This window comes from Oryzias latipes, chromosome 12 (genome assembly GCF_002234675.1).
Source record: "Oryzias latipes chromosome 12, ASM223467v1".
Lineage (NCBI taxonomy): Eukaryota > Metazoa > Chordata > Actinopteri > Beloniformes > Adrianichthyidae > Oryzias > Oryzias latipes.
This window is the reverse complement of record NC_019870.2, coordinates 124,927-143,942: the sequence shown is the minus strand read 5'-3', so window position 1 is coordinate 143,942 and position 19,016 is coordinate 124,927. Positions and strand designations below refer to the sequence as shown.

At 45.4% G+C, this 19,016-nt stretch overlaps 1 protein-coding gene across 4 annotated transcripts; it reads left to right on the top strand.

Annotated features, from left to right (window-relative positions):
- The first annotated feature begins 222 nt into the window (after positions 1 to 222).
- LOC101162928 (FSD1-like protein) lies at positions 223 to 18,478 on the top strand. Of its 4 annotated transcripts, none has more exons than XR_002874303.1 (15): positions 223 to 417; positions 578 to 651; positions 7,761 to 7,856; positions 9,269 to 9,400; positions 9,473 to 9,574; positions 9,642 to 9,664; positions 9,851 to 9,972; positions 10,197 to 10,415; positions 10,513 to 10,611; positions 10,730 to 10,859; positions 11,641 to 11,723; positions 12,136 to 12,390; positions 14,395 to 14,483; positions 17,383 to 17,623; positions 17,782 to 17,898. XR_002874303.1 is itself a non-coding variant. In XM_023960897.1 (14 exons), the coding sequence occupies exons 1-14, from the start codon at positions 369 to 371 to the stop codon at positions 17,896 to 17,898; spliced, it is 1,590 nt and encodes a 529-aa protein (XP_023816665.1). In that variant the 5' UTR covers positions 223 to 368; the 3' UTR covers positions 17,899 to 18,478. The 4 variants fall into 4 exon arrangements, 2 of the variants coding, with proteins under 2 accessions (XP_023816665.1, XP_023816666.1); XR_002874302.1 differs by having other exon boundaries at positions 17,715 to 17,828; XM_023960897.1 differs by lacking the exon at positions 17,383 to 17,623 and having other exon boundaries at positions 17,782 to 18,478.
- The last annotated feature ends 538 nt before the right edge of the window (positions 18,479 to 19,016 follow it).

The window sequence follows — 19,016 nt, the reverse complement described above, 5'->3', positions numbered from 1 at the left end:
TTTAGACCTTGAACTACAGGAAAAAATATCCTGAAAAAAATGAGGATTATTAAGAAGATTAAAAAAAGAACAGTTCTTCTGACCAACAGGATGACGGAGGAACAGCTGCTTATTTCTCCAGAACTCTGTGGGATTTTGGCTTCTTGGAGCCACTTCCTGTTTGGAACCCCGGGGGGGGGGGGGGGGGGGGGGGGGCGGCACTCAGTTCAGTTCTTAGTCAATGCTGTTGGCCCACCTCTACCACGGACGGTTCTTGTTCATGAGAAACTGCAGATGGTTAACCTGCAGACATGACGGTCCAGGAGAAACTGGATCCTGCTGTGTGGAGGACAGACGACGTGCAGAGACTCTGATCCATCCGGGTTCCGATGAAACCTGCTTACGGCTCCGTATTAAGGGCTGGATTACTGCCGACAGGTGAGGCTGGGAGAAGTCACGTGACACATGGCGGGTGCTCTTTGATCAGTTCCCACAGGATTTTTTTTTCTTCCTTTGGTGTTTTCCACACGTTCATAAAGATGTTCTCTGATTCAGAAGAACATCCCACTTCTGTTCCTTAATGCAAAAATATCCACAGGAAGTGAGAAGACGCGCTTATTCACTTCCGGTGGATCACAGCGCACCCTCCGTCAAGTGATGGACACCCAGAAGGTGAGTCCGATGATCGATAACTGAACTGGATCGAGAAGCCCGTCCGGCCCGCTATCCTCCGGTCCAGTAGGCCTGGGAGCTGCCGAATCAGCTGAACGCGCGGGTTACCATGGTAACAGGGCTCGTTCCCGGGCAGAGGGAGGGGTAGTTTAACGGCCAGGATCCAGTTAGGAGATTTCTGTCTGTCCGTCATTATTACTGAGGACAAACAACAATTCTGATCGACGATGAAGAACTGCACAGTGTTCTGACGTCATCAGAACCAGCCACTGACTGCAGTACGTCTATGACGTCACTGCCTGTTCTGCTCAGCTATTTCAGCACCTGCCAAGGGTTAACCCGGACCTGCACATCGTGTCGTATTTTTATTCCATTAACATTAGAACAAAAAATAGTTTTGGAATTTTCTCAGCATATTAATCAGAACAAAAATGGAAATCCTGTGACAGACTGGCGACCTGTGCAGGATGTCCCTGCCTTCACCCACAGGTGGACGGGAAAGCCTCCAGCAGCCCTGTGACCCTGAAAGGAAAAATACGGATTAGATGATGAATGAAAAATGGAAATAATAAATGTTTGTTTGTTAAATTCCACCTTCTTTTCAAATTTCTTTCTCTGGTTCAATAAGCAATGTTTACAATGATGACCTCATCGTTGAACAGTTTAGGACGAATTGATGTAAAAACCGACTTTTGTAGCAGAACGTCCAGAGCATCTGGTTATGTAAACAAGCATCTTCCTCAGGAGTTGGGGGTTTAACCCTGAGGGTCCAAAGGACTGAATCAAGAGGAGGAAATGGTGAACCCAGACACGGCGGCGTGCTCGCCGGCACCTCTGCAGAGCTCTCCAAAACATCTAAACGCAAGCTACTCGCACCTCTATGTTTTCCATGAAATGGCAAAGAATGATTTCTAGAAAAACGTTGGTGTTTGCAAAACCACCAAGGCGTCAGGAAGTAAATGTGACGCGCGTCAAAATAGAGGCAGCTGATGTCATGGCTGGCAGTTCCACAGGTGACATTAGAAGGTGTTTTGTCATTGATGCTATCACAACAGAACCGTACTCCTTAGGAACACGCAGAAGGGCACCGTCCCTCACCTTTGCCAGGTGTTCCAAGGCTCAAAACCAGGATATCAGAGGGAACCATCGGACTATCAGAGAGAACCATCGAACTGTCAAAGGGAACCATTAGACTATCAGAGAGAACTATTGGACTATCAGAGGGAACCATCGGACTATCACAGAGAACCATCGGACTATCAGAGAGAACTATCAGAGGGAACCATCAAACTATCAGAGGGAACCATTAGACTATCACAGGGAACCATCAAACTATCAGAGAGAACCATCAGACTATCAGAGAGAACCATCTAAATGTCAGAGGGAACCATTAGACTATCACAGAGAACCATCGGCCTATCAGAGGGAACTATCAGAGGGAACCATCAAGCTATCAGAGGGAACCATTAGACTATCACAGAGAACCATCAGACTATCAGAGGGAACCATTAAACTATCAGAGGGAACCATCAGACTATCAGAGAGAACCATCAAACTATCAGAGGGAACCATTAGACTATCAGAGAGAACCATCAAACTATCAGAGGGAACCATCAGACTATCAGAGAGAACCATCATACTATCACAGAGAACCATCGGACTATCAGAGAGAACTATCAGAGAGAACCATCAAACTATCAGAGGGAACCATCAAACTATCACATAGAACCATCGGACTATCAGAGGGAACTATCAGAGGGAACCATCAAACTATCAGAGGGAACCATTAGACTATCAGAGAGAACCATCAAACTATCAGAGGGAACCATCAGACTATCACAGAGAACCATCAAACTATCAGAGAGAACCATCAGACTATCAGAGAGAACCATCTAAATGTCAGAGGGAACCATTAGACTATCACAGAGAACCATCGGACTATCAGAGGGAACCATCAAACTATCAGAGGGAACCATTAGACCATCAGAGAGAACCATCAGACTATCAGAGGGAACCATGAGACTATCAGAGAGAACCATCAAACTATCAGAGGGAACAATCAGACTATCAGAGAGAACCATCAAACTATCAGAGAGGGAACCATTAGACTATCAGAGAGAACCATCAAACTATCAGAGGGAACCATCAGACTATCAGAGATAACCATCAAACTATCAGAGGGAACCATTAGACTATCACAGATAACCATCGGACTATCAGAGGGAACTATCAGAGGGAACCATCAAACTATCAGAGGGAACCATTAGACTATCAGAGAGAACCATCTAAATGTCAGAGGGAACCATTAGACTATCACAGAGAACCATCGGACTATCAGAGGGAACTATCAGAGGGAACCATCAAACTATCAGAGGGAACCATTAAACTATCAGAGAGAACCATCAAACTATCAGAGGGAACCATTAGACTATCACAGAGAACCATCAAACTATCAAAGAGAACCATCAGACTATCAGACAGAACCATCTAAATGTCAGAGGGAACCATTACACCATCAGAGAGAACCATGAGAATATCAGAGGGAACCATTAGACTATCAGAGAGAACCATCAAACTATCAGAGGGAACTATCAGAGGGAACCATCAAACTATCAGAGGGAACCATTAGACTATCAGAGAGAACCATCAAACTATCAGAGGGAACCATCAGACTATCAGAGAGAGAAACCATCAAACTATCAGAGGGAACCATTAGACTATCAGAGAGAACCATCAAACTATCAGAGTGAAGCATCAGACTATCAGAGAGAACCATCGGACTACCAGAGAGAACTATCAGAGAGAACCATCAAACTATCAGAGGGAACCATCAGACTATCACAGAGAACCATCGGATTATCAGAGGGAACTATCAGAGGGAACCATCAAACTATCAGAGGGAACCATTAGACTATCAGAGAGAACCATCTTAATGTCAGAGGGAACCATTAGACTATCAGAGAGAACCATCAAACTATCAGAGAGAACTATCAGAGAGAACCATCAAACTATCAGAGAGAACCATCAAACTATCAGAGGGAACCATCAGACTATCACAGAGAACCATCGGATTATCAGAGGGAACCATCAGAGGGAACCATCAAACTATCAGAGGGAACCATTTGACTATCACAGAGAACCATCGGACTATCAGAGGGAACTATCAGAGGGAACCATCAAACTATCAGAGGGAACCATTAAACTATCAGAGAGAACCATCAAACTATCAGAGGGAACCATTAGACTATCACAGAAAACCATCAAACTATCAGAGAGAACCATCAGACTATCAGAGAGAACCATCTAAATGTCAGAGGGAACCATTAGACTATCACAGAGAACCATCGGACTATCAGAGGGAACTATCAGAGGGAACCATCAAACTATCAGAGAGAACCATCAGACTATCAGAGAGAACCATCTAAATGTCAGAGGGAACCATTAGACCATCAGAGAGAACCATGAGAATATCACAGGGAACCATTAGACTATCAGAGAGAACCATCAAACTATCAGAGGGAACTATCAGAGGGAACCATCAAACTATCAGAGGGAACCATTAGACTATCAGAGAGAACCATCAAACTATCAGAGGGAACCATCAGACTATCAGAGAGAACCATCAAACTATCAGAGGGAACCATTAGACTATCAGAGAGAACCATCAAACTATCAGAGTGAAGCATCAGACTATCAGAGAGAACCATCGGACTACCAGAGAGAACTATCAGAGAGAACCATCAAACTATCAGAGGGAACCATCAGACTATCACAGAGAACCATCGGATTATCAGAGGGAACTATCAGAGGGAACCATCAAACTATCAGAGGGAACCATTAGACTATCAGAGAGAACCATCTTAATGTCAGAGGGAACCATTAGACTATCAGAGAGAACCATCAAACTATCAGAGGGAACCATCAGACTATCAGAAAGAACCATCAAACTATCAGAGGGAACCATTAGACTATCAGAGAGAACCATCAAATTATCAGAGGGAACCATCAGACTATCAGAGAGAACCATCGGACTATCAGAGAGAACTATCAGAGAGAACCATCAAACTATCAGAGGGAACCATCAGACTATCACAGAGAACCATCGGATTATCAGAGGGAACCATCAGAGGGAACCATCAAACTATCAGAGGGAACCATTTGACTATCACAGAGAACCATCGGACTATCAGAGGGAACTATCAGAGGGAACCATCAAACTATCAGAGGGAACCATTAAACTATCAGAGAGAACCATCAAACTATCAGAGGGAACCATTAGACTATCACAGAGAACCATCAAACTATCAGAGAGAACCATCAGACTATCAGAGAGAACCATCTAAATGTCAGAGGGAACCATTAGACCATCAGAGAGAACCATGAGAATATCAGAGGGAACCATTAGACTATCAGAGAGAACCATCAAACTATCAGAGGGAACTATCAGAGGGAAACATCAAACTATCAGAGGGAACCATTAGACTATCAGAGAGAACCATCAAACTATCAGAGGGAACCATCAGACTATCAGAGAGAACCATCAAACTATCAGAGTGAAGCATCAGACTATCAGAGAGAACCATCGGACTACCAGAGAGAACTATCAGAGAGAACCATCAAACTATCAGAGGGAACCATCAGACTATCACAGAGAACCATCAAACTATCAGAGGGAACCATCAAACTATCAGAGGGAACCATTAGACTATCAGAGAGAACCATCTTAATGTCAGAGGGAACCATTAGACTATCAGAGAGAACCATCAAACTATCAGAGGGAACCATCAGACTATCAGAAAGAACCATCAAACTATCAGAGGGAACCATTAGACTATCAGAGAGAACCATCAAACTATCAGAGGGAACCATCAGACTATCAGAGAGAACCATCGGACTATCAGAGAGAACTATCAGAGAGAACCATCAAACTATCAGAGGGAACCATCAGACTATCACAGAGAACCATCGGATTATCAGAGGGAACCATCAGAGGGAACCATCAAACTATCAGAGGGAACCATTTGACTATCACAGAGAACCATCGGACTATCAGAGGGAACCATCAAACTATCACAGAGAACCATCGGACTATCAGAGGGAACCATTAGACTATCAGAGAGAACCATCGAACTATCACAGGGTACCGTTAGACCAGTGCTTCTCAATTATTTTTTGCCAGGCCCCCCCTAGGAAAAAGAAAATGTCCCCCCCCCCCCCCCACACACACACACACACACATATGTACTCGCTAAAATTGTATCGTTTAACATTAACAAAAGAAAAAATCAACATAAATCCACTTTCAACAAATATTAACTTTATTTAGCCACTGTTCTAGTCTAAAACAGAAAAGATTAAAGTGCCTGAAATAAAAAAAATCTGTCATTCCTAATTTAAACTAGAAACATTTTGACCAACTGAACCATTTGATGCTGAGAAAAATAATTCAATCAATAAATAATATTAAATGTAAATTTATCTGAAACAGTAACAGCACAAATATATTTAACGTTTTTAGTCTTAAGTAATAGAAAAAAAACATTGTTCTGATTAGGGCTGCACGATATGAAGTAAACTCGCGATATGCGATATCAGTGATTAATATTGTGAAAACGATATAATTTGCGGTATATAAACAATTAGCAAAACAACCAAAAATATTATTCCCATTCCATTACAACAGCTTAAAAATTATACTACAAATGACCCTTGTTGACATAGGACGCGAACATACAACATAATAGGGCGCCATCCGATCAGTTAACAACGTGAAAGGGTCCATCTGATTGGTCAAATGCAGAAAGGGATTCTTTCAATCCATTAAACACTTCAAGCTGCCATAAGATTGTTTGGCCACATCTAAGGTAACCATTTATTGCAAATTTGCTGTCTTTTGCGATATGCATATTGCACAGCTTGATATTGCGATAACGATAAATTTGCGGCATATTGTGCAGGCTTAGTTCTGATTTTTTTTAAATGATGGATTGTTTATTTCTGATCTCATAAAGTGCAGCTGTTTTCCTGCATTACCTGCTGTCTTTATGTCTGTCTGACACCAACTAAACCACAGGCAGACAAAGAAAACATTGATGGAAAATAAAGATACGTCATCAAAATGTCTACAATAGTTCATAAAGAATGAGATTATTAGAATGAACTGAGGAATCTAAATGCACCATGATCCGGGTGTTGGGCAACAGGCAGCTCTCCTCCGCGTGCCCCGTGTTACCTGGCAGTCAGAGCCCACACCACCCCTCCCCTTTCGTTCTCACTCACGCAGCCGCATGTGACACGAGACGGGACCAGACGGGAGCAGCTGCAGGGACGGGGATTCAAAGGTTTCAGGCTGTTACAAACTCTGTGATAGAACAGACAATAGGAACCCAATAGTGGAGCAGATATTTTTCCAAGCACTGAGACGCTGTCACCACCGCCCCCACGTTAAATTTGCGCACTGGCCAATTGCCCGTATTACCTGTGCCTAAAACCGCCACCACCGCGCGCCCCCCCTGGCATCGCTTCGCGCCCCACTATTTGAGAAGCACTGCATTAGACTATCAGAGAGAACAATCTGACTATCGGAGGGAACCATCGGACTATCGGAGGGAACCATCGGACTATCAGGATGGGAAATCCCAGTGAGGAATAGAATCTGTGACTTGGATTAGACAAATGTTTTCTTCATTTTAGTATCAACTTTAGGCTGGTTGGGATATTTCTCTTTGATGTTTTCTTTCAGTAGACACAAAAACTGCTGCACCTGACGAGCGCTGCAGTGGGAGGATCCTGCGAGGACCTCCCTGAGGTTCCTTCCTGGGTTGGGATTCCAGACGCAGAACGCTCTTGTTTATGCAGTTTTGCGTACCCTTTTCTAGAATGAAGCAGCATTCGACCGCCATTTGTTCTTTTTCCAGATCCCACCGAGAACTTCATTGCAGGTCCTAACATCTGAGGTTCTCTTCCTTTAGATTTTGTCTCCATCAACATCCATCAACCAATCAGAAACATCAACGCGTTGACCTCAGAACCACACCCGTCTAGAAGGTTCTTAATGGGTTGGTTCTGGTTGGGTTCACATGTTCTTCATGTCTTTATGTGTTTAACAGGAAGCTCTGCGCCGCATCATCAGTACACTTGCCAACAAGAAGGAGGAGCTTAAGCACTTCCTGGATTCCCTCAGTAGCTCTTTGAGTGGCCTGCAGGTGAGGGGAGGGGCCACAGGTGCATTTGCATGACCTGGAATTTTATTCTTCAAATGTCGTTTGATTTTCTCGGTTCAGAAACTGAAACTGATCAACGCAATAATCATCATTTATCTTTAAAAAGACAACTTTAAAGCCCCAAACAGGCTGGATGGGAAGTTGGTTCCATAACCTCCATCCTCGTCTCCACCCGCCCCACTGTGCCCTCTGACGTTAAAATCAAACCCCCAGACTCTGTAAAGACCAGGTTCTGTCAAAGTCTGAGTTCCTTTTGGAAAATAATGATTCATCGATTCATCCAACCAGATCCATCTGAGCCAGAATTGAATTAATGTAAATCATTAGAAATGTGTTTAAAAAAAAAAATTGATAGTCGATCTAGAAAAATACCATTTCGAATGAGACATGGTAGATTCTGTACAAGTATTTCTCTCTAAGTCTAAAGGCCCGTACACACCGGGACGAATATTCGCCAGGCGTTTTTCGCCACGTTTTTTGTGTTCACACCCAGGCGATTTTCGCTGACGATGAGCCGAGCGAACATGAAATTTCATTCCCTGACATTAGATGGCGCTTAATGTAAACAGAAATACTCCTGTACACAAGGTGGCGCTGCGCAACTTTACGCTTCTTAAAGTCGCTTTTCAATCAGAAGAAGAGAGCAAGTATTTACACGCTTGTCAGAATAATACAAAGAAAACATGAATATTTCCAGTAGCTCCAACTGGTGCTTGGTTCGGGGATATTTTAGAATGTCCGTCATTATTTCTTCGCGGCTGTGTAGATGCAACTCGGCGTCTATCTTCTTCGCTGGTATGTGTGCTCAGCAAGGCAGTTTTGTGTTTGAGCGCCCCCAAGTGGTGTTTTACTGTAACTTCAGAAGCTCCAGACACGTGTGCAAAAGCGCCATTCTCATTGGTCGAATAGATTTCGACGCAAAACGTCGAAAAAAAAAACAAACCCGAGGCGTTTCTTTTTTTTTTTGACGCTTTGACGCGTGGCGTTTTTTCGCGTCGGTGTGCACACTCTCATTGGTGCCCTTTGTTTAGTCACGAGGCGTTAAACGTCGGCGAAAATCGCCGGCGAAATTCGTCCCGGTGTGAACGGGCCTTAAGATGTCCTGGATCCAGTTTAGGTCACAGAATCTGATCCAATCAGATGCAGTCGGATCATTCTGAATATACCGTTCCTCTTCCCCTCTGAACTCACTGAACTTTGTTATTTAAAAGAAGCTTTGCTCTCATTGAAAGGCGCTTTAACCCTTTAACTGCCCCTCAACCCAGCAGCAGATCACATTTAGGAAACATCCACCCACCCATAACCTTATCTCTTCATCCATCCATCCATCATCCATCCATCCATCCATTTAACCACCCATGCCGCCCCGCCTGTAACCAGTGAATTGCATTCAGGAGGAGTCCAGCAAGGTGATCGTGGAGCTGGAGGCGGAGCTTGAACAGCTACGGGCTGCCTTGGAAGAAAGAGGAGCTCAGCTACATGAAATCATCAAAAAGGAGGAGCAGAGAAAGAAGGCGGAGCTTAAGGTTTGAAACCAGGCTGTGCTTCAGTGTCCTGTGTGCTCCCAGGTCCTTTCTAAAGTCTGCGTGTGATTTCAGCGGCAGCTGTCTGAAGGGGCGTGTGCTTTGCAGTCGTGTGACGACCTCCTCGAGTTTGCAAATCAGACGCTGAACATTTCGAAGGAGGACGAGTTCCTGACGGTAGGCCTCCCTCAGAAAACGCCAGAACCACAAACATGACAAACACTCAGGGTTGTTTGTCTTTCAGGCTGCCAAACACATCAAAGAACGGTACGACTTTCTGTTGTCTTCTCTTTGTGTTGTTGTTGTGTCTTCTCTGTCCTGCCTCTGTTGTTCTTTTTCTGTGTTGTCTTTCACCAACATTCCTAACTCCTGCTTAAGGTCTGCTAATCCCCCTCCTCCTAACATTCTAACCCCGCCCGCTTTTATTTTAACTCCGCCTCTTGTTGTGACTAGAGTGACGATGGCTCCGGCGTTCCGGCTGACCACCCGGCCATCCGTCTCAGAGAGCATGTCCCAGTTTGCAGTGGACTTCAGCGCTGAGAGGGAGGGGCTTCACAAACTTCACTTCCTGCCAGGTCAGAGCTGCTGCTTTCATTGGTCACGTTCTAGACAGTGTTCACCAGGTTCCTGTTCACGCAGTTCCAGGGGAGGACGGAGGTTCTGGTTCTGTGGTCTACAGTTTTGTTGTCCCGGGTTGAAGTTCTGCGTTTTGGTTCTCCACTATCTCCTTTGGACTATGTCTATGGTTTCCTTGACAACCCAGCATCAGGTGATTTTCACCTGTGCACCTCTGACTCAGTCCCCAGAGCGCCTGAGATCGACGTCTGCAGCTGCAGCGTCCAGGACAACGCTATCCACGTGGCGTGGCGCCCTCTGGTGGAGGCAGACAGCGGCGCAGACGGCTGCAGACCGATTTGTTACGAAGTGGAGTACCGGAAGACCAACCATGGCAGCTCGCTGGGAGGAGCATGCTGGGAACGGCTGTGTGATATCACAGAGGCGCAGGTCACCATCTCAGGTGAGCGGTCTCACAGCGGAGCGGCGCCAGAGCAGAGTCTGATCTGGTCCTCTGGACCCAAACAGCTGATACGAGTCTTTGACGACAAATCTCTTAGGTCTAAAGTTCGACTCACAGTTTGTCGTCGTTCGAGTTCGAGCCAGAAACAAAGCAGCAGCTGGAGAATTCTCCGAGCCGGTTGCCATGGAAACCAGAGGTAAGCAAACGTGTGACAGAATCCAGCTGCTTCCCTTCCTTCCTGATCACCCCGAGCAGAAAGCAGCTTCTCTAGCTCCGCCTCCTGTCTCTGCGTCAGTCAATTCACTTTTTCACAGCATTCTGCTTTGGCTTCGACGAGGCCACGGCGCACGCCGACCTCAGGGTTCACGGCGATACAGTCACCTGGGAGCCGCAAGGGGTCAGAGGTCACGACCCTCGTCTCAGAAGCAAAGAGAACAAAAGCAGGTGAGGATGCTGATGTTCTCCTGACACGGGGGGGGGGGTCGTCGCCATCAGACCAGTTCCAGGTTCAGTCACTGCTTGGGCCTTTGCTCTCCTCCTACCTGCACAGGTGTGCTGACGAGACGAAGCAGCTTCCATGAAGGCAGCTGCAGTTTGTCAAGTAACCACTGGGGGGCCTGTTTGATCAGAGTCTCTTTGACCTCCTTTCATACCTTAAATCCCCTTTAGAGTGACCTTTTGATTGATAGGTGACAGTTGAATGAAGTCAGTTGCCTGAGCTGTCAGGGCTGTTAGTCCCGCCTACTTGCGGCTGCTCGTATCCTGCTTAGATGACCACGGAGCTAACATGAGCTAGCGTTGAGCAGTGATGTCATGTGTGGCTGATGTGCACGTGTGATGTGCACGTCTGCAGCAGTAACAGCTGTTTCTCTGCTGATCCTCAGCTTTCCTTCAGCGTCCGCTTCAACACCTCCAGGTAGAAACTGTCCGCTCTGAATGGTTGCCTAGCAACTGCCTCACTCTTCATGTGTCATCCCACCCCACGCACAGCTGGCATCCCACTGACGTGTTTTCTTTCCTCAGCGTCTTTTCAGAGGAAGCCTGTGGTCATTCAGAACCATCTCTGTGAAGAGTGTGTGAATTTTTTTGTCTGCCTTCGTTCTGTTTGTTTCTCTGAAAAATGCACATTTTCATTCAGCGTTGTGGTCATTTGCTTTGATCCATACCTTTGGCTGAATGGTGGCGTTGGACGGCGTCTGTGTTCTCACGCTTTCTTCTCCGGCAGGAGCTCCACGCCGTCGCCCAGCAAGACAGCCGGAGTTCGGGCCGGACGCGATCGCTTTGCCGGGGAGGCCTACACTGTGCTGGGTACCACTGACACACTTTACTCACTGCTAGCTCGTGGCCACGGCGCACAGGTGGAACGGCCGACCTCTGATTGGGAATCACAGGTTTGGTTCCTGCTCTGGCTGAACGTTTGGCCACTCTGCCACAGTCTGCAGTCATGGGTGTGAAGAAGGACGTAGATTTACGTACAGACCCGTCCGAGTGAACGCCGCCTTCGCATAGCAGTAGCCGGGACGGTGACCCCGTGACCCTTAGAGACACAGCGGGTTAAGAGGATGGATGGATGGAATTACAGAGATTTGACTTTGAGTTGCAAACTACAGTTTCTGTTCTATGAACAACAGACTTTTAATTTGGCAATCAAAATTTGTCACACTGCTGCATCTCACTTGTGCTTTTATTTTGAAAGTAATGTTTGTCTTTTGTCTCCAAGGTGACCACGAGGTGAACAGTGGCTGCCACTATTGGGAGCTCCGCCCCTTGGCTGATTGGAAATCATTCAGTGTGGGCGTGGCCTACCGGGGCAGCCTGGGCCGCTTTGAGCAACTAGGGAAGAGCGCCGCCTCCTGGTGTCTGTCTGCCAGCCAATGGCTGCAGTCCACGCTCGCCGCCAAGCACAACAACCGAGCGAGGTCACTGGACTGGCCGCTGCCGCAGAGGATCGGGATTTACTGCGACTACGACAGCGGTACCAGAACCATCTCTCTGTTCTCTTTCTGGAGAACCGGTCCTTTCAGGTTCTAAGTGGTTCTTCAGATGTTTAACTCATTATTACCAACAGTAGCGGCTGGACAGCCCAGTTTGCTACGTGTAGGACTGGCACCAGGGAAACCAGGGTTTGATTCCCAGGGGGCATGATGAGCTTCATTCAGTGGGTCCTTTTGCGAGACCCTTCACACTACATGTCACCACAAGGGGGCCGGGTCTGGGTCTCCCTGTGCCGGTCCCCAGCCCAGAAAAAATACAGCGTTGTGTCAGGAAGGACATCCGGCGTAAAACTCTAGATGGACATTTCGGCCTTATAAATTCTACAGTCCTCACATCAGTCTACAAAAACTGCAGATTCGATCCGTCCAAAACAGATCTGTCCTTCAAACTATGGCACAGGAATGGGATTAAATCAATCTCTGACTTATACACTAACAATGTCTTTTCCTCATTTGAACAATTGTCAAAGAAATATGCCCTCCCGAATCAGCATCTCTTCCGTTTCTTCCAGATCAGGGACTATGTTAAAAAACTGTTTCCTCATTTTCCAAATCGCCCACCAGAAACTCTTCTGGATGTTCTTCTCTCCAAAGACCCTTTTGTTAATGGATGCATTTCAAGCGTTTACAAGTCAATTTGGACAGCATCCTCAAAGCCGTCCGATACTGTCAAAACTGCGTGGGAAGACAGTCTGAACCTTAACATGACGGAACAACAATGGAGGTCGGCATTGTCTCTTGTCCATTTGTCCTCTATTTGCGCCTGCCATAGATTGATTCAATGCAAGATTGTTTACAGGGTCCATTACACCAATGCCAGACTGGCCAAAATCTATCCTTCTATTAGCGATGCCTGCAGCAGATGTCATCTCTCTCCTGCCAATCATGCCCATATGTTTTGGTCATGCCCAGTGATCGCAGCTCTTTGGACAGATGTATTTGATACACTAACGAGGGCTTACAGACACACCGTCACACCAAATCCCATGTCGGCAATATTTGGTCTCCCCCCAACTTCAGACACGCCGAGTGCACTAAAGCGGGCCGTTGCATTTACCACCCTATTAGCACGCAGGCTGGTCCTGCTGAACTGGAAGCTCCCCCGTCCCCCTTCGCATGTCCGCTGGGTCCGCGAGGTGCTTTACAATCTCAAACTTGAGAGGCTTAGGTACTCACTTCATGGCTCACTCAGGGTGTTTCATGAGACCTGGAGCCCTTTCCTACAATATGTGGACTCCTTGACATTTCCTCACAATCTGGAGGCTGACTGAGCACCAGTGCAACAAAAAGCCACTGCTGTTACCCTGGTTTTCTCACTTATTACTACGTATTTAAGTACCCTTTCTTTATTTTATTTAGTTAAGTTTTTTTTTTTTTTTTTTTGGACATATTTCTTATTTTTTAAAAGCCCAAGTGGTTTGTGTTTTTATTTATATATATTTTTTTTAATTTATTTTTATTTATTTATTTATTTATTTTGTGTGTGACTTGGCCTCTTGGGGTTGTTGACGGGGGTGGGTGGGACGGGTTGACATTTGAGTGTTTATTTTTACACATTGCCTTTTTTTACATTTCATTTTACACTCTGTATGTCTGTTTAATACAGAAAAAGTTCAATAAATAAAGTTATATAAAAAAAAAAAAAACTCTAGATGGACATCACAGACCAGACTTACAGAACCCGGAACCGGACTGACCGGGTTCTGCACAGCAGGAATATGGCTGTCATGGTACGAGCTCTGTGACCAGAGCACGTTCGGCCGGCTGTAGGCTCCGCTAAAAACAGGAAGTGGAGCAAAAGAAAACGGCGGTGACTGAAGTAACTGCTTCATTTTATAAGGAAAGAAGGAGTTACTTCCTCCTGAGACTAGCCCCTCCCCCGTGGTCTTTTGAGAAACATGTGGGGTCAGAGTCTGATTCAGTAATAGAGGGCGGCATTTGGTAAGGACCGCCTCCTTCTCACCGCACCTGTCTTTGTGTTTCAGGAGATCTTCTCTTTGTCGACGTCCAGCGACTTTGTCTTCTTCATGCTTTCAAGACAAAGTTCAACCAGCCGATCGTTCCAGCCTTCACTGTGAGTACCACACCAGAGCTCCGCCTCTGCTGCCCCCAGTGGCGGTTCTACACTGACTTACTCCCTGGGCGAGTAACACCCCCCCCCCCCCCCGCACATATACAAAATTTGACAACAACATCCTGTTTTTTTCCCTATCTTCTATTTAGCCATTTTACACAAAAAATGCATGACTTTTCTAGACTCGCATTACAGCAGGGGTCAAACTCAGTCACACAGGGGGCCTAAGTTAAAAACATGCTTAAGGTTTTGGGCCGAAGAAGATAAACATTTACTGAACACACTAAAGCTAAACTTTTAAACCTTTTAAACTGAACTTTTTGAACATAAATATGAATAAAAACAGGAACACAAGTTAAACCTTAAATAAGTTGTAATATTTTGTTCTCCATATAAATATATTCTGTCAAAATTATACAAATATGAACATGCTGCAGGACAAAAAGCAAAGAAAGCCTGGAAATATTAATAAGAAATTAGAGAATTTTTTTTTAGAGCTGGACTCCTGCTTCATTTTTAGCAATAATTTCTTAATGTGTGACGTCCTGTGTGTGTCTTTGTGAAACATAACAGAGGGATTAGATCTAAAAAAAACCTTATTGTGATTAATATGTTTAGGTCTTATAAAACATTAAAGACTAAATCTTAGAACTCATCAGTGGAATTACTCCAAAAATATTTGGCATTTCCCTAAATTTGTGCAACACCAACAGCAGAAATCCTCCAAAAAAACTCAATCCATAAAAAATGGTCTGCCCGCACCACCCCTCCCCCTCCCCTTCCCTCTGACACACGCGGCTCCGTCTCCATGACGACAGGCGCAGCTGCGGCCCAGAGTTGATTGTCAGATAGAAAAAGACTCCCAATCACCTGTTAGTGTGATTCAGCCAGCCACCGGCGAGTTGCGGCCCCCTCTCGAGTTTTTTGACTTATGTTCCAAAGAACAAAGAGGACCGCAAAGAGGTGTGGCCGCAAGCATCTTGCAGCAGAGGGCGGTGGTCACGTGCGCATCGGGCCTGCTGTGTCGGAGCAAAGAATTGTGGGAAATAATCTCCATTGCCTGCTTTTTTCGAAATTGGGTTGAGCACGGATGTTTGTTCTGCCTAATTCCTTTTCATGTGCCTGTTTTACGTTGTTTCACTCTGAGGTATTCTTTTTTTTTTTTTTTTTTTTTTTGCACCATAAGTGTGAAGAGCAAATAGGACGAAGACATTCTTAAGAGTCTGATGTGTCAATTTGAAAGCATTAAGTGTCGGCTGCTGAAGCAATTTCAAATTAAAAGCTCCAAGCTTCCTCTTTGAATATAGTATGTAGCACATTAGGTGTAACGCCTCAGGCACGGCAAATGCCGCCCCCTATGAAGTGCCGCCCTGGGCGACCGCCCACATCGCCCATATCAAAAACCGCCACTGGCTGCCCCCCACTCTGTTGAATCATTCATTCAGCAGCAGCAGCGAGAACCGCAGCTTTGAGATGACTGTCCAGCAGAATCCATGAATGTAGGACAGGGGGGGGCAATTATTCTAACTGGGGGCCACATTGGGTTCTAAAATTGGATAGAAGGGCCGGACCAGGAGCAGATGTGTGGAGGGAGAATGAAAAACATGGAATGTAGATGAAAACATTTATATTGAAAATGATATTCCAAAACCGAATATTCTAGAGTTTTTAGTTTAAAACTTTTGTTCCCATTTGAGATCATTTTTTATTGTGAAGCCCTTTGGTTCCTTCAAGGAGTTATAAAGTGATATATGAATAAAGTTTCATTCATTCATGATCCTTTTAATGAAATAAATAACATTATTTATGAAATAAAACTATGATTATGATAACACTATGATTGACAAAAATTCAGGAAAATAAACTGATACATAAAAACCAATAAATAGTGGATCCTCTGCCGTCATAATTTTGCAGAGACTTTGAGCTCCTCACGTCTGTTTGTGCAGCTGTTCTGTGTTCTGCACGTCTGTTTCTCATCCACTGACACTGAAAAAGCTCATTTCTGTGTCTTCTGCTGCAGCTAATCATATTTCTGTTACCTTTTCACCAGAACAGAGTTCCTCGTCTATTGCAGGAGTTACGTTCTAAATATAATCAGTGAAATCCACAGAGAATGATTCCAGACGTTTATGGCAGGAAAACTCCTCACTGCATAAAAACACTTTTCTCTTGTTTAAATTCTCAAACCTTCATAGAAATTAGATCCAGGATCTTAGAATGAAAACAAAGATCTGATCTGAAGAACTCCGTGTTTCTGAACAGGAGACACGGCACTGAGGAGATTGATTGACAGGGTCTTCAGCCAATCAGGACACAGAACAGGGTGCTGTTTAAAAAAAGCAGCATAATCGCTCAGAAAGAATGATTTAAACCGGGAAAGATGAACTGTGACGTAGAAAGGAAAGACTGTCTTCAGTTCTGTTTGACAGAGATTTGAGAGGCTTTCAGGTTGGAGCTCAGACTGCAGGGGGGGGGGGGGGGGGGGGTAATGTCACGTCTTGATCGTGTGGCCAGATTAAATAAATAAATATGGGTCTCTGATATTGTTCAGAGGGCTGGACCAAACATGGAGGCGGGCCAGATCCAGACCGCGGGCCGTAGTCTGCCCACCCCTGATGTAGGAGGTCAGACGAGGGGGGGGGGGGCATCTAAAGCCGCCATGACACATAGACGGCCCCTCCTGACCCACAGGCCTCATCAGGTGCTCCTTACCTGGGCCCAGGACTCAAAGAAACCGACTGTTGGACATTTATTTAGAAATCCAATTCCAAGAATCTGCAGGTTCAGGATCCAATCTGATGTCATCACTGATGACCTTCTACAGATTACATACGAGACTGTTTGGTTACTGTGATCCTAAAACGCTGTTTTGCCCTAAATCACTGCTGACATCAAGGCGCTCCTGAACAGGAGAAGCAGCCATTCAGGGACGGGGATACGAGGCTCAGGTGAGCTCAGGTGGGCACTGAAACGCGGGCAGAGCATAGGAGGAACCTGGAGAGAAGGCTGCTCCACCATGACCCCAGTGAGGTGTGGAAGGAGAGGAGATGCATCACTGATGCAATAAGAAGAATGCTACAGTCCGGGCCATAGCAGCTGGTTTCTACAAGCACTCCGAGTCTACAGAAAGATTTATTGTAAGGATTTGATCAGTGAAGCGAAAACTGGTTAAACTATCGTCTTCTATGTACTTTCATCTAAACGGCACCATTTTGGTTCTTCTGGAAGGTTCTGAAGAGGTTCAGGAATGACGGCAGGAGAACGGAGGATGACTGTGACCTTCTCTGTGTTGCAGTTGTGGTGTGGAGCCATCGCGGTCACAACCGGCCTGCAGGTGCCCAACTTCATGTCAAGCCTTCTGACAACCAATCGAAGTCTGGCCAGCCAGTCACATGATCAGTCATCGGGTTGATGGAGCCGCAGTCTGGCGTGTGATGTCATAGGAGAACGGCTTACCTGCTGATTACTGTAGATATTCAGAAAATTTACTGAAATGTTCAAGTGAATTTATATTGAAAGTGACAAATTTAAATTCATGCTGTTATTTTAAATGTCTTAACTTAAATAAGTGGTTTGTGTGTCCCTGTGCATCATGTTTTACACATACACCTGGACAGGTAATGCTAGAGATTTCCTGTACTGGCTGTGAAAGTCAGACTGAGTGTGGGGTCACCTGTGGGTCTGTTGTTCACCTGTGAGACATAAATCCTGAAACCCATGTTTTCAAAAGCCTCCAGCGCTCCTCAGCTGAAGCATGATGGGAAATGTTTGGGACATATAGATTGTGGGAAAACAGCGTCACGTTCTAAGTTGTTGTAATGAGCCTCCATTCATTCATCCGACCACATTTCAATGCTGTCTCATCGTTGTTGTGTTATGTCATTGTTTTTAAGACAATTTAGCTTTTAGGATGACGTCACAGCGGTCCCGCGTAACGAGAACCAGAAAAGCGTTTCCAGCTGTGTTCAAATAAACGTTCTAGCTAATAAACAGCTGGACTCTTTTTTTTTTCTCTCTCTCTTTGATAAAACAACAATCGTTGCTTTATATGAGTCCGCAGCTCATCTGCCGCTTCATTCCTAACCTTTTGTTTTGGTCCAGTTGTTCCGCTCCGAGGAAGGATTGTATTCAGACGAACCAAATATCAGTCCGATTGGAAACGAACCGAGACCACCTCCAAAGATGGGTCTGAGAGCGGTTCTTGGTCCACTTGGTGTTTTCAGCCTGAATATTTGTTCTGGATTATCGGGGAACGAACTCTGGTTCACTGTAAGTGGATCAAATGGCTCCGGTCTGAATCCACCTTCAGACTCATATTTTGATCTGCGGAACAACAGTTTCTTGTTCCGGTTCGGAGAGAAAGTCCTTCATGTACAGACTTTGTTTTCTGAAGGTGGACTCTACACACGTGGTTTAAATCTGACTGTGAAATGATGAAGATGCTCCAGACAGACGGTCTGACACAGGATCTGGTATGACACAGGATCTGGTCTAACACAGGATCTGGTCTGAAGCAACAGGATCTGGTCT